The sequence below is a fragment of the Columba livia genome, chromosome 19 (genome assembly GCF_036013475.1).
Source record: "Columba livia isolate bColLiv1 breed racing homer chromosome 19, bColLiv1.pat.W.v2, whole genome shotgun sequence".
NCBI classification, from domain to species: Eukaryota; Metazoa; Chordata; class Aves; order Columbiformes; family Columbidae; genus Columba; species Columba livia.
In genome coordinates this window covers 2400969-2426082 of record NC_088620.1, presented here as the reverse complement: position 1 = coordinate 2426082, position 25114 = coordinate 2400969, and the positions used below count along the sequence as shown (strand labels likewise).

At 51.6% G+C, this 25114-nt stretch overlaps 1 protein-coding gene across 5 annotated transcripts in view; it reads left to right on the top strand.

The window, feature by feature from the left end:
• NACC2 (NACC family member 2) overlaps positions 1 to 22247 on the top strand; it is a 71406-nt gene extending 49159 nt beyond the window's left edge. For 3 of the 5 annotated variants that reach the window (XM_065035571.1, XM_065035567.1, XM_065035569.1), the window contains exons 2-6: positions 4828 to 5745; positions 12585 to 12752; positions 15038 to 15143; positions 15416 to 15513; positions 16978 to 22247. In XM_065035571.1, the coding sequence (XP_064891643.1) occupies positions 4890 to 5745; positions 12585 to 12752; positions 15038 to 15143; positions 15416 to 15513; positions 16978 to 17477 (1728 nt within the window). In that variant the 5' untranslated portion in view covers positions 4828 to 4889 and the 3' untranslated portion in view covers positions 17478 to 22247. Of the gene's footprint in view, positions 1 to 3222; positions 3452 to 3628; positions 3989 to 4827; positions 5746 to 12584; positions 12753 to 15037; positions 15144 to 15415; positions 15514 to 16977 lie in introns of those variants that run through there. The other 2 variants (XM_065035568.1, XM_065035570.1) reach the window with 2 other exon arrangements.
• Positions 22248 to 25114: the final 2867 nt, after the last annotated feature.

Below are 25114 nucleotides of genomic sequence, written 5' to 3'. Positions count from 1 at the left end.
AGCACGGACCTGAAGTGCGTGTTATTTGAGTGTATTTAACCATTTATTTGACGGAAGGCGTCGCAGCGGCTCGGGGAATGGGACCTCACCGTCAGCTTCGCCGTTGCATGTTTTCCTTCGGGCTTATGTAAAAAGTGCATTTCCTTTTCATTAAAAGTGTGGGGGGCGGCGGGGGGGGGATAAAAGCTTGTAGCAAGAGCTGGGTGGGTGACACCCCAGCGCTTGGGGGGACGGGCGGCTTTGGGGCCCCTGCCCTGTGGGGTGACATCCCCCCTGCCAGCCTCAAATCCAAGGGTGGGATTTCCCCCCTCTCTCCTCATTTACAGAAGAAAGAAAAGTTTCCTTTGACCCCTTGGGGCCTTCAAGGGCAGGACTTTTCAGCTCTTTTCTTTGCAGGGGTTTTGGCTGGGGGGGTGAAGCCCTTTGGCTGCTTTGTCCCCCACCGCGGGTCCGGCTGCCTTTGTCCCTGCCCCAGCTGCCCCCAGTGCCTCTTCTGCTGGAAACTGGGGATCTGGGGGTTTTGGGGGGGAACAGGGTGAAGTCTACAAGCCTCTGTACATTGGCTAAAGGAAAAAGACAATTTAAATACATTATCTAATGATTTCTGATAACTCCGAGGGGAGCTCTGATGCCAGCATCTTATTCTAGGTCTGTGCTTTTTTATTATTGTCGCCTTGCCCCAACCTTTCAGGCCTTGAAGCAGGAAAATAGTTTAGAAAAGAGCAAACCTGGTTTGGTTTTATTGTTTGTTTGTTTGTTTCTTCCCCAAAGCGCTTGGGCTTCTCAAACTCCTGGGCAAGTTGTATCAAATAACAGCTGCATTTTTAATGAGCATCCTGTGACAAAGGCTATGACTTTACAAAAATCGTGCAGACATGTGCAAATTGTCTGGTATATCTGGTGGAAAAAAAGAGGCTGCGAATAGGAAACAAAATGATGTTTTGCTTGAATGGTCGCGTATCTGAAATGGTCGGAAGGGGGTGGTTTTCATGCAGTTTTGTCCCAGTTTTCCCGTTTGGTAGGACGTGTCCATCTCATCATCTGTCACCTGTAGGGCACGGCAGCCCAAAGGGGACGGGGGGGGGGTTTTGGGTGGCACTGGGGGCTCCTCCTGCACCCTGGGTGCAGCTCAATTTGGGAGCCGAGTTTGCAAAGTTCAGTGTACATCTGTAACTGCAAAGGTCATTTCTCCTGCAGCACCGTTCTCCCTGTGTCAAATGGACCGAAGGCATTTCAAACCATCCCAAAGTAGCTTGGTGCTTTGGCTTTGTTGGTGTTTTTTTGAAGTATATTTAGTAGAGGATATTTTTAAGTTAGACATTATCAAGTGTTATTGCATTCACTATCTAGTCACAGTAATATTTTGTTGCCGTTGTTTTTCGGGGATGAGAGGTCGCGTGGTGAGCAGGTTCTCCTTGGTTTTCAAGGTTGGTGGGCAGGTTTTCCTTTGCTTTCAAGACTGTCTTGTTTTATTTCTTGGGGTTTTTTAGGGGGTTTGGGTTGTTCTTTTGGTTTCATTTGTGGGGTTTTTTTCTATATTCTGGTCATAAAAAGGCCAAGACAGAGGTAGGAGGAAGAAACAAAAATCCAGCAGGCTTGGCCCGTGGTTTATTGAAGCGGTTTGGACTTTTTCAGCTCACTGGTGCGGGGTGTCTCCAGGGCAGGGGGTTGTGATGGGGCTCAAAGGGGTCCCATCCAGTGCCCCCCTGGTCCCTCCAGCTCTAAGGGAGCAATCGCTGGAAGCGTGGCCAAGCTGGAAGCGTGGCCAAGGCTTCCTTCAGGCTCCTGGGGGAGAAGTTACATTTCAGCAAAGCACATTTAATGACAGTAATTCTCACAGATCCAGAGCGGATCTGCTTGCCAGGGCGACTCTTCTCCTTCTCTGGTGGAGGTTGGCGGTGCTGTGGTTGGAAGAGCTCTTGGGCTTGGCTGTCAAGGTGTCTTCTCTGACCTCCTCGCAGGATGTCACCTTGGTGCCTTAACCTCATCGTCACCACCAGCCAGAGATCCCATTGACCCGACGCCGGGTTTGGATGAACTTGTTGAGCTCTCCTGACTCCTGGAGCTCCTGTGCTGGAGCATCATGGCTCTGCGGGGCGCTGGGAGACCGCGGGTCCCATGGGACACGGAGGTTGCTGGAGGAGCCAAAACCAGCACATCGCCAGCGCCGGGCGCTCAGCAGCGCTTCTGCTGCTGTGGCCTCGAACCTAATGCACCAAACGTCTGCTTGGATGGTGGAAGCGCGTGATGGGCAGGGGAGGGTCGTGCCGGGGCATCGCCGCCCCATCCGCGCTCCCACAGCTCTCCTGCTGGAAGGACGGCTTCACCTCTCATCTCTCACGTTTTAACTGTGTGTGACCATCCGAGCGGGGCCATCGAAACAAATCTAAGAGCAATAGCAGAAATAAAAGCGCTCCGGGCGAGAGAGAAGTAAGCAAAGTGAGGCCCCACCCTCTTTCCCAGAAAAAAGCACTAAACATGCTCAATAAATGCGAAGGTAATTTAAAATCTGAATCCAGGAGACAATGTGACTAGGATTTCATTACTTAAGCAAATGGATTTGCTTTTAGTGGATTCAGCCACAGACTGAAAGAAGCTTTCCCCAAGGGGTAAACATTTTTCCTGCCTTTGAAAGGCTTTCTTGTATGGGGTGGGGGGGAAGGCTGGGGGCCAGGAATAAGGACTGGGGCTGCATGAGCACCTTTCTTTTGGGCAGATTTGGGCATTCCCAAAGCTGTGCATTTGGGTGGGTGGTTTTGAGGAGCTCCTGGCGTGGGATGGGGGTGCAGGGTGGCACTGGGGGGTGCAGGGTGGCACTGGGGGGTGCAGGGTGGCACTGGGGGGTGCAGGGAGATGCTCTCATCTCTTCCTCCATCCGCAGGAGTTAACCAGCAGCAGTGCCAGCTCTGCAGACTGTTTGGAATAGTTTAAATGCTTTGACACTCTGGATGTACTAGATGGCAGGGGAGGCAGTTTACAGCGTAATTCATATGCAAAACTGCACTATAAATTTAAAACCTGTCTCAGTTGCCGTGGCACCACTAAGCATTTCATCAGCATACAGTACAGTATTTCTGCCATCTTTGTTTGCATTGCAGTGACTCATCAAAAGTCTGTCTTGTACCAACACTGAGAGCATTCCTCTGGCACTGATATTTCTCTGTTTTTAAAGCTTCGGTTTGAAACTGGCATTTACTTCAGGTCCCTAATCAAAGGGCTCTATTCATTGCAGAGAGCAGCCTGAATGTTAATCTGCATCCGGCCTATTCATTTGGATGCTGTGCGCTGCCGGGGAGATTTGACTTGGTAAAAGCTTGAGCTGCAGCAGATACAAACCCAGGGTTTGATACTATATTTTATTTCTCCTCCCCCGAGCGGTCGCCGGTGCTGCCGACAGTGGCCGGGGGACGCGGGGGGACACCGATCCCTCCGGCGAGCGGTGCTGCCGAAGGTACGTTCGCTCCCGCCGCCGGAGCCACCGGGAACTTCTCGCTCGGGAGAATTTATTTGAACCATGCAGATACAATTAAATTGGCTCTGAGTGTGTTCCCTTTTCTTCCTGTTACCCCGTGGCCTTGCAGATAGGACATTTTTTCTCTCCCCAGCAGTGGGAACAGAGCAGCTCTTTGTGGGTTATTATTTTCTTTTTGGAGGAGATTTTTTTTTTATAAATCTTTCTCAGATAAACTTCTCTCTTTTTTTTTATGTTGTTCTTAGGAGCTTTCAGTACTAGTTAACCATAGTTTTGCTTCAGTAGCATTTGAGGCAAACAGGATTTTAAATCGGGACTCTTGCGTGAAGCTCAGGGAGGGACGGGGGGGGTTTGTGCTCCAGCTGGTGCCGGTGAATCCGCGGTGATTTGGAGTTCGGTGCACGGGCTGTGCTACCGACAGCTGCCCCGCCGGGGCTCGGGGGTCGTGGCTGAGCTCCCTGCGACCCCCAGGCTTGATTTGCTGCGTGAAGGAGGAATTATCCCCATGGCCCAAAGGTACAGCCGGCCTGGCCGGGCGGCTGCGGCGGATGAGCCGGGGGGTGCCGAGCCGGAGCCGTCACCTTGAGCCCGGTGTGAGGTGACCCGGGGGGTCCCCGATGCCGCTGGGCTGGGGGGGGTCTAGGTGGGGGGCCCCCCGCCCTGGCTTTGGCTTTAGGGGAGAAAAATAAGAAGACAACTTGGTAGGCGGCTCGCTGCGGCATGTTGGTTTGTTTTATTGGGGCTCAAATATCTGACTTAATTTGGAGATAAGCCTCGTTTTGTTGGAGGATAAAGCTGTTGAGAAGGGGTTTAACTGTTGAAATGCTCCCTCTTTCTGGTGCGAATGGGAAGATTGCTTTTCAAAGTGCTTTTTCCTGGGAGCTGTCGCTCCGGCAGAATCCTGTATTTATTTCAGGCAGAATGGCACATTGTTTTATAAATATCTTTTCTGTAGTTTCAACACAGCTACTGGTTGTTGTGTTTCTTATATAATGCTACCGGAGATTTGTCTGACTATCTTATGTTTGCTGTGCTGTTCGCTCCTCTCCCGTTACCGTTCAGATTTTCCTGCATAAAGTAAAACCCCCGGGGGAATAAATCAGTGGTGCTGGTTTAAACAGACCACAGCTTGAAGAAAATACTTGCGTTTTTTGGAATATCCCTTGCCATCCACCAACAGCATTTCCAACATTGTTTGAAAACACGGATAAGTAATTTTTACAAGCAATTGCTTTTCCGCATGGGCTCTCAGAGCTTGGCTTCGAGCCTTTGATGTGGGGTGAGGTGGGTTCCTCTGCTTTGGTGAACTGTCTAAAAGTGCTGTGCCTCTCTCCCTGCCTTCTCCTCTCTTTCAGATGTGCCCTACTTTGGATATTCCTGCATTGAATGTCTGAGGAGCTCCAGCCGATCCTGAGCCATGTCGCAGATGTTGCACATAGAGATTCCCAACTTCGGGAACACCGTTCTGGGCTGCCTGAACGAGCAGCGGCTGCTGGGGCTGTACTGCGATGTGTCCATCGTGGTGAAGGGCCAGGCCTTCAAGGCTCACCGGGCAGTCCTGGCCGCCAGCAGCCTCTACTTCCGAGACTTGTTCAGTGGGAACAGCAAAAACGCCTTTGAGCTGCCGGGAACCGTCCCCCCCGCTTGCTTCCAGCAGATCCTCTCCTTCTGCTACACCGGGAAGCTGACCATGGCGGCGAGCGAGCAGCTGGTGGTGATGTACACGGCGGGTTTCCTGCAGATCCAGCACATCGTGGAGAAAGGGACGGACTTGATGTTCAAGGTCAGCTCTCCTCACTGTGACTCTCAGACCACCATGATCGAAGACCCCAGCTCGGAGCCGCAGAGTCCCTGCAACCAGCTGCAGTCGGCCTCGGCGCCCTACGTCATGTCCCCCTCCATGCCCATCCCGCTCCTCACGCGCGTCAAACACGAGAACCTGGAGCTGCAGGCGGCGGCCCTGCCCGGCAAGCGGCCCCTCGAGCCCGGCGCCAGGGAGGGGACAGCTGCTGCTGGCCCCAATGCCGCTCCCCTGAAGCTCTCCCGTGTCTCCTACTATGGGATGCCCAACCTGGCCACCCTCATCCCCAACGTCCAGCAGGTCCAGTACTCACAGGGGGAGCGGACGAGCCCTGGCGCCAGCAGCATCCCCACCACCGACAGCCCCACCTCCTACCACAACGAGGAGGACGAGGAGGATGACGAGGCGTACGACACCATGGTGGAGGAGCAGTACGGGCAGATGTACATCAAGTCCTCGGGAGGCTACTCTGGTAATGGGCTTCTTGCTCCTTGGGTTTTGTGCTCTCCTTCTGTGCTTGATCCTTCTCCAACCAGCACAGGGAGTTTTGGGCTTGTTCAGCAGTATTTTGGGGGGCTTCGTTTGGTTATTCGTATAGCAGAAAGTGACGCATGTGGTGGGCTTGGTGCTGGTGCCTGGGTACGGCGGGGGTTCCTCGTTTCAGACACAAGGTGTGAACTGTGGGGTTGTCCTGTGCAGGGACAGGAGTTGGATTCGATGATCCTTGTGGGTCCCTCCCAACTCAGGACATGGTGTGATTCCTCAGGCCAGCACCCCGTGGCCCCGGGCAGTTTGGGGGCTCAGACTGAGGAGCAGGGGGCTCAGGACCGGAGGGGGAGATGCTTGAGCGGTCGCTGCAGGTGGAACTCGCAGCATCCTGCGCGGTGCCTGGCCCAGGAGCTGCAGGGGGCTGTGCTGGCAGCTTTGATCCGCGGTCGCTCCCCTGGAGGGACATCTCCACCGGCCCTGGCAGCGCGGAGCATCCTCTGCCTGGAGCTGCTCTGCCCGCCGCGGTTCTGCGCTGATATTGCCAGACCAATTTTGCAAATATTTAACTGGTGTTTGTTGAAGAGCTGGCGTGCTTTCCTAAAAGGCGTTTGATTTTGTTCTTAAGCAAGGGAGATGATTTGACAAATATGACCAGTTCTGTCACTTAAAGCCAGGCTTTCCCTATTACTGAGAGTGAGTTCATCCCCACGCACCAACCCATCCCATCCCAGTGTCCCCTTGGCATGTCCCCCTGCCAGGCACCAAGCAGATAAACTATATTTTCCAAGCATTTTCACCAAGCCATGTGCAAAAGGGGGAGAGCACACTGCTAGAGATGTTACTATTTTATTATTAGATATATTTGCTGAGGAAAACAGACAAGCCAGTTGTGGACAATGAGCCTCAAAAGCCTGTCTGCTCTCTCTGCCGTGCTTCACATCCCAGTGCTTAGTCCAAAACGGGCGAGGGGTGGCAGGATCGGGAGATGGGGACAAGGTTGGGGTCCCCTCCATGGCTGCCCCCCCAGCAGGAGTGGGGCCCTGCTTGCCAAGGCTGAGGGAAATCAGGCTGGTTTCCTGCACGCTGCTTTTGGGATTATTTTGCTTTGTGCTTCCCCACTGTAGAGCACACGGTGACCAATGTGGGTTTGCCGTGAGCATTATTCCTCAGAGCAGTGGGATTATACCTGTGGACACAGCGTTTTCCTTCGCTGGCACAGGACCAGTTCACGCAGTAACAGAACAGAATAAATTCCGGAGGCGAGGGCAGGACCAGCCCCAGGACGGGGCCGGCAGCAGCTACTCACCTGTACCTAATTCTTGTGGTGTGGGAGTTGTTCCTGTTGGAAAAGGGAAAATCCGAGCAGGTTTCTTGGTTGTCACTGGAGATCCAGCCCTCGTGCCGGAGCCGGGCATCTCACAGCAAAGCTTTCCTGCTTGTTTTCCGTAGGGAATAGACTTGACCCGTGTCACGATGCCAAGGAGCAGGTGGGGAGCACAGCGCTGCTGTAAGGCTCTAATATACCACATTTCTGCGAAAATATCTCTCCCCCACCAGCACGCTTCAAGGGAGTTTCCTGTTTTAAGTAAGCCAGCTATAGTATCAGGCTTCCTGGAAAAGCGGGCACACAAAAAGGAGATTAAAAAAAATAAAACATAAGCTATTCCATTATGGTTTGGACTTGTACAGCTAACTGTGTTTTAATTACTCAGGATAAACTGTACCCTCAAAAGGTGCAGAATAATAAAACCATAAGATGGAAGAGAGAAGCCAGCTAATCCTGCTCCTGGCATGTAGATCCTGACAGCCTTACAAAGGCCTGGGGGAGGGGGGAGCCCTTTAAAATAGTGATTGCCAAGGTTTCCAAGAGCCCCGTTTGTAAAAACAAAACCAAAGCCAAAGCAGAGCACAGCAGATGAAGCCCTGAAATTCGGAGATTTTTTGTCTTTATTCTTCATCCTTTTTCTCCACTTTTTCGTTGCCCAGCTGAAGCACTGGCTGAGCTCATGCTGGCGAGCGGGTGGTGGGATGCTGGTGGTTGATGTTCTGCACTCCTCTGAGCATCATTCACCTCAAGCATCACCCGCCTTGAGCATCACCACGCACTGCAGGACCCCGCTGAGCCCGGGGGGCACGAAGCCTCTTCTTGCTCCAAGGATGGCATTATTTAGTTTTTTCCACCCGTTTTTATAGTCAGAACCACGCTGGATCTCTAAAGCCAGGACCAGAGCGACAAAGAGCACATGGTCACCTTGGCCAAGGGTTGGATGGTAGAAGAGGCAACCAGGAGAAAGTCTTTGTGATGTCCCTCTTGCAGCGGTGACACTGGTGTGATGGACCAGGAGAAGCGCTGGACCTGCAAAAGGAGCTGCAGATAAATGAGAGGATAAGCCCGGTCTTAAACACAGAGTAGGTTTAGGTGTCAGTAGGCAGGGTGGCAGCTTGCAGAGGAAGGAACATCGGCTCCCACCGGCCTCTGGCCGCGTTTGGTGGCCGCAGTGCCACTGCCGCTGTCCCCTGCCCACCCGCTGCTGTGACAACCTGGGAGCATTGGTAAAATGGCTCCTTATTCTGTAACTAGGGCTGGTTATGGAGAACACACGGGCCTGAAGGACACGAGTGAGGCTTAACGAGGTTTCTAGCATCTGATCTGAGAAACGCACAACTCCAGAAAATATTAAACAAAAGGAAAGTATTTTTATCCTTGTTAATTACAGCGTCGTGGGCCTGATCTGAAGTGGGTTTCAGCAGGACTTGCAGATGCTCGGCGTTTTTCTGCGCCGAGCCGCGTTCTTGTCAGTCAGCTCGCTGCTCAGCAGATGCAGTTAATTGAATTCTGACAGGCGCAGGCGAAGTTGCGCGAGGGTCCGTTCTCCCCTGCTCCTGCTGTGCCCGTTTGCAGGGGAGAGGAGGAACCTTTGTGCGGCAAATGGCTGGAATGTAAAGGCTGGGCTTGAAAGTTATGAAATCCTGAACCGACAAGAGCACACTTCATTAAAAATTCATCTAAAATAGCCATTATAGAATAGTTGTGGTAATTAGCTGAGAGAATAGTTTTCTCTCCTGGCCTCTGATTCCTGACAGTAAGGAAAGAGGGCAAGAAACAGCCCAGAATGCGTAATGAGCGGCTCTGGCGCAGCATCCGGGACGCAGCCTGGGGCCGGCGCGCTGCGACGCTGGAAATCACGGCTGGCGACGCCGGATAATTGCAGCTGTAATGAAGTAGCCGGTTCTAACCGCGGGAATGGTGATTCGATCCTGCGAGGACCGGGGCTGGTCCGACCCCGCTGCGCACGGGGGGTGCTCCCCAGCAAAGAGCTACTGGGGTTTTGTTGGGAAAACAAGGTGTCTATTCACCCGGACGCTTTTCCTGCGGGTTCTTGTCGGGGTTGCAGACAGCCCTGCTGCGGGACGTGCCGATGGGAGCTGGGCAGCGCCCATCCCGGCACGGGGGGACGGCAGAACCCGCAGCCCCTGGCCTTTTTTGGCATTAAACCTCCAGCCCCGGTTTCCTCCCTGTAAAACACAGATGTTTAATTTTAGGCTGGCAGATGTTTCACTCCTGGCTGAGATCTAAAGTGAAGGCGAGATAGGGGTATTTATAAACCAGTAGTACTTTTCCTATACTAATTCCAGGTTACCTCCCTGTATAAATAGGTCACAAATCAAATCTCTGCATTCCAGTACTTTGTTATAAATGTGCTGTTTGTAAGACGTAAACCGTCCCGGTTGGGACTCTATCGTATATCTCTCTCGCGGTGCGTATGTGTGTCCTCTGCGGCCCAGGTTTACGCACACGGACAGATGCTGGCGATGCCAGGGATGCTATTTTTGGGGTAGTCCCACTGCCAGTGGAAAATAGGCTAATAGGATAAAAATGTTTGTAAAATGTCGCTGTTTGCAAAGAAACTTCTTGCCGTGTAGAGAACAGGAGGGAATTATCCACGTGTTTGCGTACGTGGTGACTGGCGGTGGAGCAGATGGAGGTGGTTTTGTAGCCGTTGTGATGGACCAAGGCTCCTGACTTGTGGGTCCATGTTGGGGCTATTTCTGCATCTCAGAGTCCCATTCCTAGAGCATTTCTGGTCCCAGGCACCTTGGGTGGGATGTGCAACCCTCCTGGTGTCAGGAAAACCATCACGGGCTCAGCAGGGGGATGGTGTAGTGGATTTCTGAGCCGGGTGGGAGGTTTTGGGGACAAGGGGGACATGTGCCCCAGCATCACGCAAAGCCAAGAACTCCCAAACTCCAGCTTTCCTCTGAGCACAGACCAGTGAGTTGGTTTGAAGCTGCTTCTTCAGCCCCAAAACTGGGGATATTTCCCATTCTGGACCACTTGTTGCCAGCTGCAGCATCCATAGAAGTTTGAGATGGAAGCATATATCTGAATAAATAAAATATCGCAGTGTTTGGCTGGCAGCTCTTGTCGCTTCCTCCGTCACCATTTCCTGCCCCTCTCTGCTCCTTTCTTGGTCGTGAACAAAACCGTATTAAACAATACTTTGCATTGTTTGCCCCTTTCATTCAAAGGGAAGGAACCGCTGCCCTCCGAAGATACAAATTAATTAGAAGCGAATACTATCCTGTTCTCTGGAGCAGAAAGGCCAAACAGACTGGCTTTCTTTGAAAACGTGGGACCAAAGTGTCTCTTGTATCCTGCTTCTTTACATAACCGATTGCTATCTGCTCAATTGAGGTGGCACTGAAAGGCCTGAATCTTCGGTCAGTTTTGTTTGGTATCATTGAATTCGTGCTAATGCTTCACTGGAAACAAAGTCCAAGAAAATGATTCATGCCCGTGTTTAATAAGAGATTTATAGACAGCGAGCCAGCAGGACAGATGTAACCAAAATAGAATAGCGGATTGAGTTACGCTTGGGCTTTTTAGCCTGAATTTTAGTTCGCTTTATGAAGTATTTGATTTCACAAGGAAAAAATGTAAACTTTACCTTTTGGTTCAACCTGCGGAGGACTCTGAGCTGACTGCCGTGTCCATTCCTCTCCCGTGGAGATTTGCACTTGGTTTTGTTTCCTATTTATTTGTATTAATTATTGTGCTGTAGCCCGCCTGGGTGATGCTCAAGCCTGGCCAGAGAGCCCATGAAGGAAACACAGTGTGGTTTTGGGTTCCCCGGACCTCATGCCCCTCTGCTTTTGGTTTGTTCAAGCTGGAAAAAAGTCCTAGGAGTTACTTGGATATACTCTGCTTATCGCTCTTTGAAAGCAGCAGAAATACGGGACGTCTTTCAGATGCTCCCTCTGCATGAGCAGGAGCTGACTCCGATCTCCACGGAGCAGGTGTCTGGATGCTCGGGAGTGTATTAAACAGGGAGATATTGCAGCTGGTGACAATTCCATGTGTCCGCAAAGCCGTGGCGCTTTGCACTGGTAATTTGGCCGTGATGGCAAGAAAAGTTAATTTCAAAACATTGCGTGGGTTGTTCTGCCGCTCTTTGGTCCTTCATCGCCGAAGGAAGCGCTGCTCCTTCAGTCCGGCTCCATAAACAAGGGGCATCCTCCCCGTATTCCAGCTTTTTCGGGGTTTTTAGGAAGGGATGGTGAGGAGGGGACGGTCCCAGCCCCGTGCCGGGTGTCGCGGGGCATGTCCCACTTAGAACACTGCTCCCATTGTCCAGGAGCCATCGCCCTTCGGTTACTGCAGCAACAAGTCTGCAAAACTTGTAATATTATCTAGAGAGTGGAAAAGTGGCCCCCAGAACACCGAAATAATTGCAGGAAAGGACACCTCTCGAGTAGGAGACATTTTGAGTGCAGTAACGCTAATCGCTGGGTTGTTTTCTTCTCTCTGTATTCACAGATAGGGAGGCACAGAGCTGGGTTTGCACTTGACCCGTTATCACATGTTTTTGGGGAAAAGAGACAGTTCTTGTGGAGCTGGGCTGCTGTTCCGAGCTGTCGCTGCTCCCACCCGTCAGGCCTCTTTTGCTGTTAAAAATTATCATTTTAAGCAAGCCTGTGTGCTTGCACTTGTAAATGTGCTTTAGAAAGGGAATCCTCAGGATGTCCACAGGACCCAGTGCTCTGGGACATCTCGGTACTTACAGCCATCCCGTGTTACTGGGTGCCGATGGGCAGGGCTGTGCTCTGGGTGTTGTGTTGGGGTGAGTCATGGCTGCATCCTGGCAAAATCCAGTGATTTGGCTTGGAAGCCACAGCTTAATGATGTTTTTTGGCTTGTTGGTTGGGGTCTCTTGTTGTCAAGAGGGAACGTGAGCCCGTGAAAGGCAGAGGAAGAGAAGGTGTTTCGGGGGGGTGAGCTGGAGCTTGCAGGAGGTGCTGGTGGGTTCTGTCCTCTGGTGGCTTCTGTCCCCTGGTGGCTTCTGCTCTTGGGGTATCTGCACAGGCTGGCTTTGAACTTCAGCAGGAAAAGCAAACATCAAGAGGAGTATTTATGGTACTGATGCAGGTATTTATCACCTTGGGCAATTTATCGCCTATTTTAGAGACTCCTGGTGCAGTCACCTGCCCGTCTTGTGGGGGCACCAAGGAACCAGCTCCGTGTCTGCGCTTCCAGAACGATGCCGGCTGCACGGAGTTGCCCGTTTTCATAACTCATGAACTTAGGAAAAGTAAAAGAATCCCTCTCACAGAACCTGAACATGCACATGAAACCACTGTGGTGGGTGGTGGGGGAGACCAGATGTTTCCACACAGTCAAGTGGCACCTGCCCCATGGCCGATAGCTCCGGTGCGGGGAGGAATATTTCCAAGAGCTACCTGCAAAAGTCAAAATCTGACCTTTCATTAATGTTGTGTCTGCATAATAAACTGTTTTAATGGTTTTCCCTTTTAACTTTGAAGTTCCTCCAGAGAAGCCAGAGCAGATCCCACTGGAGAACCGCTCCTGTGTCCTCATCCGACGGGATCTCGTTGCTCTCCCAGCCAGTCTCATCAGTCAGATCGGATACCGCTGCCACCCAAAACTCTACTCGGAAGGAGATCCTGGAGAAAAACTTGAGCTTGTTGCAGGTAATGATGGAGAAACTTTTCTCTGCTTGATAATGCTGGAGATTACTGCTGTTTTCCTTCCTGAAACGTGTTCATCTTGCACCGTTGCTGCAGTCATGCGTCTGGTGTGCCCTTGCTGTGCCTTTCTGGATTATTCATCACCAATCATCTTTCAAAAAGTTTTAAGTTTCCTTTAATTTGCTGATGGAAAAATGTGTCATTAACAGGATTTATTCAATTGAATTAATTTAGCATTTTAATTGAATTCTGCAGCTTGTGTTCTTCCTGATTGGTGTGGGCTGCATTGCAATTGTATTTTGATTTAGATGTGCAGATCTTAGGAAAAAAAAACCCAAACCATCGCATTATAGGATTTGCAAAGCAATGGAGATACAATTTGTGTCAGTGAACAAGGTTTGAAGACACCGTGAAAGTTTTTTACAAATTGAGAATGTTACTAAACTGTGAAACGTTGCAGTAGGAAGGGAGAGAAGGAATTGGGTCTGGTCCTTTCTTTTCTCTTTATTTTCATTTGGGGAGGAGAATTCGCTACTCTGTGCAGGATTTCTGGCCAACATGGGGTGGAAGATGGTGCCATTGATCCTGCTGGTGTAGATGAACTGATTTGGCACCACAGCCCGTTCCTGCTGCCGGGATGAGGAGGTTTCATTAATACCTGTAGAGCCCTAGGTACAAAAGGACGTGTGGCAGCACAGTCAATCCAAATCACTTGTCCTTTCTTTCTGGTCATTTAATTCTTAGGGAGCAGCATGATTTTATTGTCAGTGTGTAGAAGGACTTTGGGTTTCAGAGGATGCCCAGAAAGGTTTCAGCTCTTTGATGCGAAACAGGAGTCAAACGCCCATGCTGTAGCACAGCAGACAACCACAAATATTTATTTCATATTGGGAATATTCATTTTGTACCCATGTACATTTTACACGAGCCTTCTTAAAACCATCAAGTGGTGCAGGTTATTTTCACAGTGAGAGCTGCAAATTGGCTTGAGGCAGCTCTGTTTGATTTGCATTTTTCAATCTGGAAAAAGACAAAAAAGTAGAGTAGTATCTCTAACCGATAGTGGCCGCTTGGGTTATTTTGTATTTATTAAAGTGAAGTTACCCTGGGTAGCGTCTGGCATTCCCCCCATGGCTTATCTCTTCAAACACCACTGCTGAACAAAGTTCATTCCTGGCTTGGACCTGGTGTATTTTTCCTTTGGTCTCTGGTTTTTCATGCCACGATTGACTCTACAAACTTCAGCAGCTCTCTCCAAGAGCGTCTTCAGCAACCCTGGTGGTCATCGTGGCACGGCAGATGGACAAATATAACGTGTGGAAGAGAACGCATGGGAGGAACCTGGCCAGACAGGGGATGGCTTGGAGATCCAGGGCCATTATTGTGATTTTCGGGGGCTCGGGGAGCTGGTGGGGTCTCGCCCGGGCGGGGGCTGCTCTGCAGCTCTCTCTGCACCCAGAGCATCGGGGACGATCACCCGTCGGCTTTCCTGGAAATCCACGAGGTCATTTTTTCTCCAGTAGATGTTTTTTTCTATCTTGAGAACAGCGTTCTGCATCCGGATACAACCCATTATTTAATCTTAATTAAAAGCAGCTACTAAAACCCTCTCACTTGACAAATGGGATAACGCCCTGCAAGGCAATGCCGAGGCAGGAGCCGTTCGGTCCGTGTGAGCTACGCACAAAGTACAAGTGTTTGATAAGGAACCTGCGGTAAAGCGCTGCCAGACCCCGGCCGTGGGAAACCGCTTTGGCAGGGGCTCCTTTTCTTCCAGAGAACATCCTTAAAGACGGGATTTCAAAGTCAGCAGTTCCTATGCGTTAGAAGGAAAATTCCCTGCTCACCAGAAGTATCAAGAGGTGATGGCCTGGGGTTTTTGGAAACAGATCTGTAGCGTAAATGAAGACCTTTCCAGTGCTAGACGGGTTAGTTTTCCTTTCTTTCTAGTTATATGTTCTGTGATCTTTCGCTTGAGAAAAGAAAAGGCCAAATGGATTGGGGTTTTCTTCCTTTAGAAAGAATAAATAGTCCGATCTGTACATATAAAATCACAGAATGAAGCCTTGCACTGTGTGTCTTTGAAAAAAGGGAAAAAAGACTCCTTTCATGTGATATCCATAGACTTCCTTTCTGTGCAGATAAAATTAGGAATTATGATAACCTGGGGCTTGCCAAGACCCCAAGGGACTGCGGTAAGAGTCCCCAATGAGCTTTTCCAACGTCCTGCTGTCCTGGGCCGGTGCTGGCGGCACAGCAAGGGCTTCATTCTGAGTTCTCCCTTCCAGGCTCAGGTGTTTACATCACCCGCGGGCAGCTGATGAATTGCCACTTATGTGCCGGTGTCAAACACAAGGTTCTCCTGAGACGTCTCCTGGCCACCTTCTTTGATCGGTACGTGCTCTTCGTGCTCTCCCAAGGGATTCAGTTTATTTTCTGGTGTTTTAACCATGTTAAGAGATAACGTGTTGTGAGTGCTTCACCCTTTGTATATGCTGCGCTGACTTCTGTGCTTTTTCTCAAGGGTGCTTGAACCTGAGCACTCATTTTTCCAATTCCTCACCTTAAAATCACATAACGTATTGATCCCTCCATAAGAACCTGAAGGGAGGAGGACGGTGTCCCCTGCAGTCCCCGTGTAAGGGACCTTTTTGGCTTTCTTGCAGGAACACGCTTGCCAACAGCTGCGGGACGGGGATCCGCTCCTCCACCAGCGATCCCAGCAGGAAGCCCCTGGACAGCCGGGTCCTCAACGCAGTCAAACGTAAGGACAGAGACTGACTGCTGCTCTGCTGGAACAGCAGCCGAGAGCAGCGCGAAACCTAAGCGGGGAAGGCCACCTCTGTTGTGTGACACCAGAAACTATATATAGTGAATTCAGGTTATAGGAAAAACAAGTTATTTTTATTTTGCACTATTTTGGGGGGGGTCTGAAGTGAGATTTTTTTTTTTTAGTTTGGCAGTATCTTAATATAAAACATTGCTACTTGACTGTTTTGCTATATTTTAAAGCACTGATTTTGCAGTGAATTATTTTATTGGTAGGAGCTCTAAGAAGGGCATCGGGGCGGTGATTTCCTACCCCTAGGGCTGTAGGAAACCCTGATGGGTTGGTGCAGTGAGGCCCGTTTACCATGATATACAGTGGAAAGCGATGCTCTCTCTCACATCACTGGATTCTGGATAGTACATCCCTATATAAATATTATTGTGCTGGAAGTTGAAACTCTAAGCAATTTTTATTTATTTTTTAAGATTTGGAAGATAAATCTTTTTTCCTTCCTAATTATTGCTGTGCTGCTGAGCTCCAGAGGCCTTCCAGCCGCCCTCTGAGATCTGCAGCACATGGAGAGAAAGGACAAGACAGCAGATGTGCAATGCATAAGGACAAAATCACTCAGCCGCGCTGTTGGTTCTTGCCCATAGCTCGTGCGTGGTGCCATCCTGAGACAGTGCCCTGTTAGGGCCCCAAGTCCTGACCTTCCTTGGTCGTTGCCAAGGCTTGCACAGGGTTTTGGAGGCTGGGAAGGCTGCGCTGCCCAGGGATAGCGCCTATGGCACGCTGTCGTGTCTCGGGGCATAAGGTGACTTCTGGATTTTTCCCATTGGTAGTCACTCCCCATGGCCGTGTGACGATGCTGCTCCGTCACACCGGGTGCCAGGTCCCCGCAGGGCTGAGGCCGGGGGTTGCCAGGCTGTGCCAGGGACGCCGGAGCAGCCACGCTGGCCGGGCCGCTGGTCCGTGCGTGGTTGTCCCCGCGGTGGCCGGTGTGGGTCGGGCAGAGGATGGTCCTGTGGGCTCCACCGCTTAATCACGAGCAGCCCTGACACTTCCCAGCCCCGCAGCTGTGCCTGCGCCACCACGGCTGTAAGAGCCATCCGTGGATCTGCTGTTGAGGGGTTTGTGTTGAGCTTCTGTGTGTCCATCTCTAGTTTTGGCCACCCCAGCGTGCTGTGGCTCCTCTGGGGTGCAAGTGGTCCTTCTGCAGCCCCCTTCCCCATGCCACCTGGGCTTTTGGTGCCTTCTGGTTTTATCCTTCTTGATTGTCTCTGTCTCGAGCTGAGGAGTCCTTGTCTGTCAGTGTGTCCTTGCGAGAGCTCTGGCACACAGGTGGCACCAGCCCATGCCAAGACGTGTCTGGGACGGGGCAGAGGCTGCGGTCACCATTGTGCTGCCCTGGTGTTGCTTCCTCCGCATCCTCAGCTCTCTGTATCCCTGTCTTTGCAGTGTATTGTCAGAATTTTGCCCCGAGCTTTAAGGAAAGCGAGATGAATGTTATCGCAGCCGATATGTGCACCAACGCCCGCCGGGTCCGCAAGCGCTGGCTGCCGAAGATTAAGTCCATGCTACCGGAGGGGATGGAGATGTACCGCACGGTCATGGGCTCCACCACAAACAGTGTCCCCCTGGATCCCGAATTCCAACCCAACACTGCTCAGGTCTTTGAGCAGCGCATCTATGCAGAAAGGAGGAGCGACTCGGGGACTATAGTAGCCTTGAGAACTAACACGGTGAACGTGGAGCTGAGCAACGGATCCAACCAGTCCTTCGAACAGAGCGAGGACGCCGAAGGGGCTGGCTCGGTGATCCAGGAGCCGGCTGCCACAGATGCGATGGCATCGGATACCCAAAGCACTCCGCAACCTTTCGAACAGGGCTCGGGCTCCTCCAGCCGGCCCGAAACTCCCGTGAGAAGACAAGATGGTACTTACGGAGGGACTTTATAAAGAGGGTTGAACAAATAAGGGATCTGTAATACTAAAGCTGCTTGCATGCGTTACTAATACAAAACAAAAAATGTGATCAAGCCACTTACCTACTGAACTGCTACTGTTGCCTGAAAAAAATGTGATTTTTATTCTGCTTGTATTTAAAATTTATGAAGGAAATAATCGCATTCGTTATACTGTAAACGACTAGGTCTGTGGCGACCTACTTAAAAAAACAATATTGGGCTCCTTTTTTGATATTCCCGAGGTTAGTCTAGAAGACCGTAGCTTTTTCTTTTTGTTTTTTTGGTTTTTTTTTTCCTTTTTTTCTTTTTTTTTTTTCTTATTTTAAGAAGGGGAGGAGAAAAGCTGACCACCCCCCAGCCACCACCACCCCCTCATCACCACCCCATCCATTACTCAGCTCAGAAGTAAAGCCATCGATAACCTTGTCCTCTAAAGCAAGTTTGACCGTCACTTACCAGGAAAGCGAGGTGTGTTCGGGTACGGGTGCTGCGACTGGCGATGTTTGTCTCTAGCAGAGGGGCTTTGGCCAAGTGGGGCAGGGTGGGGGGAATCGTTGGAGGTTTCTGCTGTCGGATGGAGCCCCCGGGGGCTCGGTGCCGCTGTCTCGGGGAGTTTTACCCGGTTGCCGGGAGCAGGGATGGTTCCGCAGACGTTCAGGCTGGCACGTGTCGGGAGGAGCGCGTGGAATGCAGGTGGAGACCCTGGCCGGTGTTGTGGTTGTTGTCTTTTTTGTTTGTTTGTTCATTTTGTTGCTTTTTTGTTCCCAAGACGGCTGAGCTTTGGGTTTGGTTTCTCTCTCCCTCCCTCCCTCCCCGCGACTCCTTCTTGTTTGCTTCTCCTCGCACCTTCGCGTCACCCGCTTCTTGGGCGAACGGGCTCGTGTCACCCGCTGCTCCCCATCACCCCGGGGCAACGGGGCAATGGGGGACCAAGGTGGGGATGTAGCCCCCCCCAGCTGCCTGTGAAGGGCTTGGGGAGGAATCCCAGTGCGGAAAGCGCACGGGTCTTGCTCCAGAGCCGCGAGCTCTTGGCGTCGCTCCTGCACCATCCTCACTGGAGACAGAGCGCGGTGCAGCCGCCGGCGCAGGGCTCACCCGCCGCCCCCTCCTCTCTTCCCCGGGCTGGATGAGCTCACACTTTGCAATAATTTGGAGTGCATTGGATGCAGAAAGGTTGAAAAAATAATAATAAATTAGCTTTGAGCCCTTCTTCTTGTGAAGAGGTGTTGGGGAGGAGGAAGCGTTTCGCCTCTTGCTCATCCTCCAGGCAGGCCCTTCTGGGGAAAGGCCCAGTGTGAGTTATTTGTTGGTTTCTTGTTGAAAGCCAATGTCCCCAGGCTGTGTTGGCCTTGGTGGCACCGCTGGCCTTGGCTTGGTGGTGTGGGCACAGGGATGGGACCCACGGGTGGCCCTGGAGCGCGGTGGGGACCCGTTCGCCCCCCGCTCGCTGCCCACGTGGCCTTGGGAACCCCCAAAGTGACCGTCCCCCCGCAGACCCGGCCCCGTGGGGCTCTGGGCACGGGGATGGGACCCATGGGTGGCCCTGGAGCGCGGTGGGGACCCGCTCGGCCCCCGCTCGCTGCCCACGTGTCCTTGGGAACCCCCAAAGTGACCGTCCCCCCGCAGACCCGGCCCCGCGGGGCTCTGGGTGCTGTCACCCAAGGGATGGGGTCAGGGATGTGAAAGCCAAGTATGGCTTTTTAATTATTATTTTGTTAATTTTAATTATGATTTGTACTGTGACTAAACGGCCTGCTTTAATGACATTTACAGCTTGTTCTTTAACAAGTTTGGGACTACAAACAAGTGCGAGGTGCACAAAAAGTCACTTTTGAAGGCGACTGTGGCTGCGCTCTTCTTGTCTTTCCTGCTTTGGTTCCCGAATCCAGACGGCGCTTTGCTCAGGGTTTTCTTCCTTCTTTGTATTTCCATTGGGAAAGGACGAGCGGGGAGAGGAGAACCCAACTTTTTGGCCATTTGTTTTGTTTTCTTCGATACTTGAAGCAGTTTTTTGCATCCTAGGAACAAAGCTGTCCGGCGTTTAGCCTGTTCTACTGCTCTTTGCCCTGAGAAAAGACTCCATGGTGAGTGTGGCACTGGGTTCTCGGCACGGTTTGCTGTGGCTGCACCGCGGTGCGGGGGTGTGTGATGCTCCGGGACCAGCGCGGCCGGGGCTCTATTTGCACTTCACCCACCGCAGCAAACAAAACTCGGGCTCTTGCCAAGGCCGGTGCAGCTCGGGGCGGGGGGAACAAACCTGAGCAGGGGGACCCAAGAGCGGAGCTGGGGGGCTCCTTCCACAGCACCCCCGAGGAGATGGAGCCGGTCAGGTCCTTGGCCCTGGGGGTGTCCATGTCCCCCCGGGTGGCTGCTGGGGTGCAGCTCTTGGGCAGGTTGCGGGGGGTCCGGTTTGGCTGAGAGCCCCCCCGCTCCCTCATCGCCTCCCCAAAGGTTTGGGTTTGCCAAAAGTCTCAGGCAAGGCGGGAGCGGATCCGGGCGTCGGAGATCGAACGCTGGCCCCCTCTCTGTGTGTCTGTGCATATATATTTAGATATATATATCTAAGATATTGCAAAGGATTCCTCCTCCTGGTTGGCCCTGGGGTTTGGGGAGCAGGGTGACCCCCGCCGGGGTTCGCAGTTGATTGGGGGATGAATTCCGGACCAAACCCAGGCGGCCGGCGGGGGCCCCGGGGGCAGCAGCAGCAGTACTTGAATGGCTTAGGACAGAGAGTCTGAAGAGAGTCAAGTTGCACAGTGAAAATATATATTTTTATACCTAGCACAACTTCCTGTATATTTCTGGGGCTTTTATTTTGTTTTCCTTTCTTTTATTTTTATTTTTAATTTGGGTTTGTTTTATTAATTATTATTATTAGAAAGGCAAACTTCTACAATGTGAAGGGCGTTGGGTTTTTTGTTTCCTTATCTGGTAGATGAGGGCAAGCATTTTGCACTAATGTTTCCTGTGTGTGGAGGATTAATGATATGTTTGAAAATGTTATATGATAATGATTGTATTCTTCCGAAAACAACAAAAAACCAAGAAAAAAAAAGTAACCCCTTTAAAATGCTGAATGTAGGGTGAGAACAGAGCAGTCCATCGATTGTATGCGGCTTTCCTGAGTGCCTTAGAATTTTTTGATCATTTTTTCCAAGGAAAACGAGACTAAGAAGATCAGATCATAAGCGACTCCTTCCTCCTCTTTGTTTACGACACTATTTTAAATTATAGAACTTGGGGCTGCTTTATAATGTGAATAGGAAACTGCATTCATCTAGGTCTGGTAGTGTAAAACCGAAGCATCAGTATTTATGGTATGTCTGCACCTTTATTCTTATGCTTGACTATTAGCAATATTACATGTATATTATATATCTAAAGTTATACCAAGCACCTTTAAAGAAAACCGAGCGTAAGCGTCCGAGTTACCTGCAGCTGCCATATAGAGTAGGAGCCAGCCCCTCTCCTCGTTAGCGCCAATTAACGCCGCCGTCCCCAGGGCTGCTGCTTTGCAGAAGGGCTGCATGACCTTCTGCCTCCCCGCGGGTCCCGCGTTGGGTCCCCCCGTGTCCCACCCCCCGTGTCCCACCCCGGTGACCGTCCCGGCCGGTTTGGCCGCGGTGACACCGGCACAGGGGATGCTCAGCGGGAGGGACGGGGCCGGTGTCACCGGGGAGCGGGTCCATTGTGTCACCGCGATGGTTCAATTCTTCTAACTGTGGTTTCGCCCAACAAGTTCCCCTGGGGGCTCCTCCGGCCGCACGGGGGGTTCACCCCAACCCGGCCCCCCCAAAACTGGAATTCCCGTGGCGTGGGGGAGCATCACGGCCCTCAGGCCTCTGCCCCCGCGGTTTTGCCCCAAATCGCTTGTTTTTTTGGCAATCGCGGGTGGGGAAGGGCCGGGGGGCCCCGGGAGGACCCCCAACCGCCCCCCGGCTGGTGAATCCCGGCGTCCATCCCACGGGCTGCAAAGAGCTCCGAGTCCCCGGCGGGGAAGGGGCCGAGGTCCAACGCACCCGCATTGAAACCCCCTCGACTCCCCCGACCAGTTTCTTCCACTGTTAAAGCGTTTTGCACAAAACAAAAAAATATATAAAAAATATAAAAAAAAAGAAAAAAAAAAATTGTGATTTTTATGTCAAGGTAAAAGCCAAAACTTGCAATACTATTTTTAGCAGACAAAAAAATGAAATAAAGAACAACTGAGTATAAATGTTATAAATATTTTTGACTTGAACATTTGGATGGCACTTGATTCAAATAGAACATTAATCCTTTGGACGGAATGTTTGGGGAAAAAGAAAAAGGACTTAAAGTACAAGGTTGTTTTTAAAGCGTCTTCATAGGGTATGAAGTAGTACTGTAATTCATGACTGTTAAAGACTTTCTGTGCTGTAAGGAAATCTCGCAGTACCACTGAATTATGTTCCTCAGCTGGCTCAGCCACGAACGATGCTTCTTTTTATTTTACTTTATTTTTTATCCTGCATTATTCACTAGTATTTATGTGCTCTTACTCTGTATAGTTAAGACTGTTATTTTGTAGCCATGGCTGACACGATATATCAGTAACTAAAAATAAAAGAGAAAAGATTAAGACCCCCCCCCACCCCGAGTTGGAACTGTGCTCATAGCTGTTTTCATATGAAGAGAAATCCATTTAAAAAAATTAAGATAAAAACCAACAATGTGATCATTAATTGTAAAACGCTTTGTAAAATTCACATTTACAAAATAATAAAGTAAATGACAATTAAAAGCTGCTCTTTGCTCGCGTTTTCTTCCCTTCTGGGTGGTGCGTGTTGTCATAGGGGCTGTTCATAGGGGCTGAAGGGGCCCCGTGTTCCCTGGTGGGGAAACAAACCCCAACCATCACCAATTGCCCAAATTTGGGGGTTTGCAGAGTTCCCTGCCCTGGGAACTTGAATTTGCAGCAGCGCTGGGGCCGCAGCATCAGCCAAACCCCCCGATCCCGAGGGAAAAACCTTCGTCAGGCTCCAAAAATCCATGCAGGTAAATGGTTCTGTTGCAGGGGCAGGACCCAGCGCCCCGGCCGGACCCCGCACGCAGCACCCGGGGCGCTCATTCTGCTCCCCATCATTCTCATCTTCTTCTTTATTTTCTTCCCAACCCAATTGGCCATAAAATTGCTGAGAAGCTGCATTTCCTCTGCTTAGCAAAAAAAAAAAGTGCCCAAAACCACTTGCATTTGGGGTTTCATTTAATCTCATCTCACTGAAAGGAAAAACACAGGAACTTGGATGCTCGCGGACGGCGCGTACCGCCGCGTTATATAAACCATTTCAAACTGATTTATTCTAAATGAGTTGTTATAATCAGAATTTTCCTTACGAGCAGCTTTCTTGCAAACGTCAGTATTTCAGACCAAAAAAAAAAAAAGCCATCACACGGCCGCTCAAATATTTCAAACTGATTACTTATAAACACCATTGCTAAAATTAGGTCTTTGGTGTGCGGCATTGTCAGAGTGGGTGTATTATGATCTGCAGGGAGTATAAAAAGATAAATGAGTTATTTAACCAAGTAAACGACGTTGCTGTAGAAATGTGCGGCGGGGGGGCAGGACCTCGCACTGCGGCACCGTGTGCGGAGGAACCGCCGGAGCCCACGCAGGACAGACAGAGGGACGTTTCTTCTTTGCATTAACGTTATTATTGCTATTGTGATAAAACAGCCGATCCTTCTGCCCGGCGTGGGGCAGAGGTTTTGCCCCGAGGCTGAGCCGTGGGGTGGTGGGTGCACCCATGGGTGCGTCCTTCCCCATGGCATTAGAAAATCACTGGTTTTCAATGCTGCGGTGGGTCACAGCTGATTTCTGGGAGGCAGCGCTGGGTTTTAAAGATTCGACTTCATTTTCTCAGGGTCTGCTCTGGAGGGAGAGACGCCGGAGCGCCGTGCCTGCTCAAGCTCTCTGGATTTGGCTCTTCACCTCCACCCCCGGCCGGTGTTTGGCCCCTGGGGTGTTACGGGGCTGCCCTGGGTGCAGGTTGTCCCCACCGTGGGTCCCCAGGGACACAGCCAGGTGGGTGCTGGGGTTGGGGACAGCAGCGACACCGCGCTGCGTGGCTGGGGGGAAAATGCATCCAGGTGTCTTGCAGTGCCCAGGAGCTCCCCCCTCCTCCAGGAAAACCAGCCCAAATTGAGTGGAAGCTCATCCACCTGCTGCCGTCCCTGCTGGGATCCACCTGCAGATTCAGGCTGCTTTGTGATTTTCATTTTGGTTTTTACTAGTAGGTCTTTTCCAGCACTGCTCTGCACCGGCTCCTGGTGATGACCCACCCGGGAGGGCGAAGGGGAGCTCGTCACCCACCATGGCAGAGGAGGTGAGGCTACTCAGTGGCACCTACACACGGCCGAGCACACAGGGCCAGGAGGTGTCTGGAGCGGTCCCGACATGGGAGCTGCAGAGAGGGGAAAGCTCTGGAAGGCATCTGGTCGGGACCTCGGCCAGGAGGGCCTGGGAGCAGCACAGCCCGGGGCAGACATACCCACATTGGCCATTGCAGAAGGTGGTGGTTATTGCAGATGGTGTTGGCCACTGCAGAAGGTGTTGGTCATTGCTGAAGGTGTTGGCCATTGCAGGTCATGTTGGCCATTGTAGAAGGTGTTGGTCATTGCAGAAGGTGTTGGCCATTGCAGAAGGTGTGGACCATTGCAAGTGGTGTTGGTCATTGCAGGTGTTGACCACTGCAGAAGGTGTTGGTTATTGCAGAAGGTGTTGGTTATTGCAGAAGGTGTTGGTTATTGCAGAAGGTGTGGGCCATTGCAGATGGTGTTGGCCATTGCAGGTCATGTTGGCCACTGCAGAAGGTGTTGGCCATTGCCTTTGCCGCTGGGGGATGCCGATGGGCAGGTGGGGGATGCCGGGTGCTGGGGTATCCCATCAGGACACTGTTCCTGCTGCCCCAAGCCTCCGTGTGACCCAGCACCGTCCCTGCCCTCACCCCATGGGAGCGGAGCGGGAGCCGTGCCCAGTCAGAGCTGAAACACAAGTCCGGCTGGATCTGTCCCTGCTCGCCACCCCGTCCCCACTCACTGCCCGGGGGGGACGGCAGGGAGGGTGCTGGGGGTGCTGCTCTCCCCCTCCCTCCCTCCATGCACATGAACCAAGGGTGAGATTTATGCCCGAGAGGCCCGTGGAGCAGGTGCCATAAATCACGGCTGCCAGCGCTCCCTGCCCCAGCGTCTGCGGAACGCTTCACTCTCCTCTTATTTATATGCATCTTTTGCACCCAGTCGTTTTCTAATAGACTGTGGCGCGGCACTCCAGCACCGGCGAGGGCTGAGATATATCGTGCAGGACAGAAAATACAAATAAAGGGTGAAGGGTGGGAACTGCATCATTCCCCGCACACGCCGCCGTGCCCGCCTCACTCTGCCGTGCTGCCGCGGGCGCACGGGCGCGGGGTGAGGGTTGTTGGTGGCACATCCATCATCCCGGCGAGCAGGGGCTGGGGGTGTTGTTCGGGGGGAGCTTAAGAGTGATAATAAAAGCAGTAATGATAATGCTCTGGGTTTGGTGAAGGGACGGGGAGGGGGTGGCAGGGATGGGTTGGATATGAGTATTGCAGCCGGCACATCCTTGGGGTCATGTTGGGACGGTGA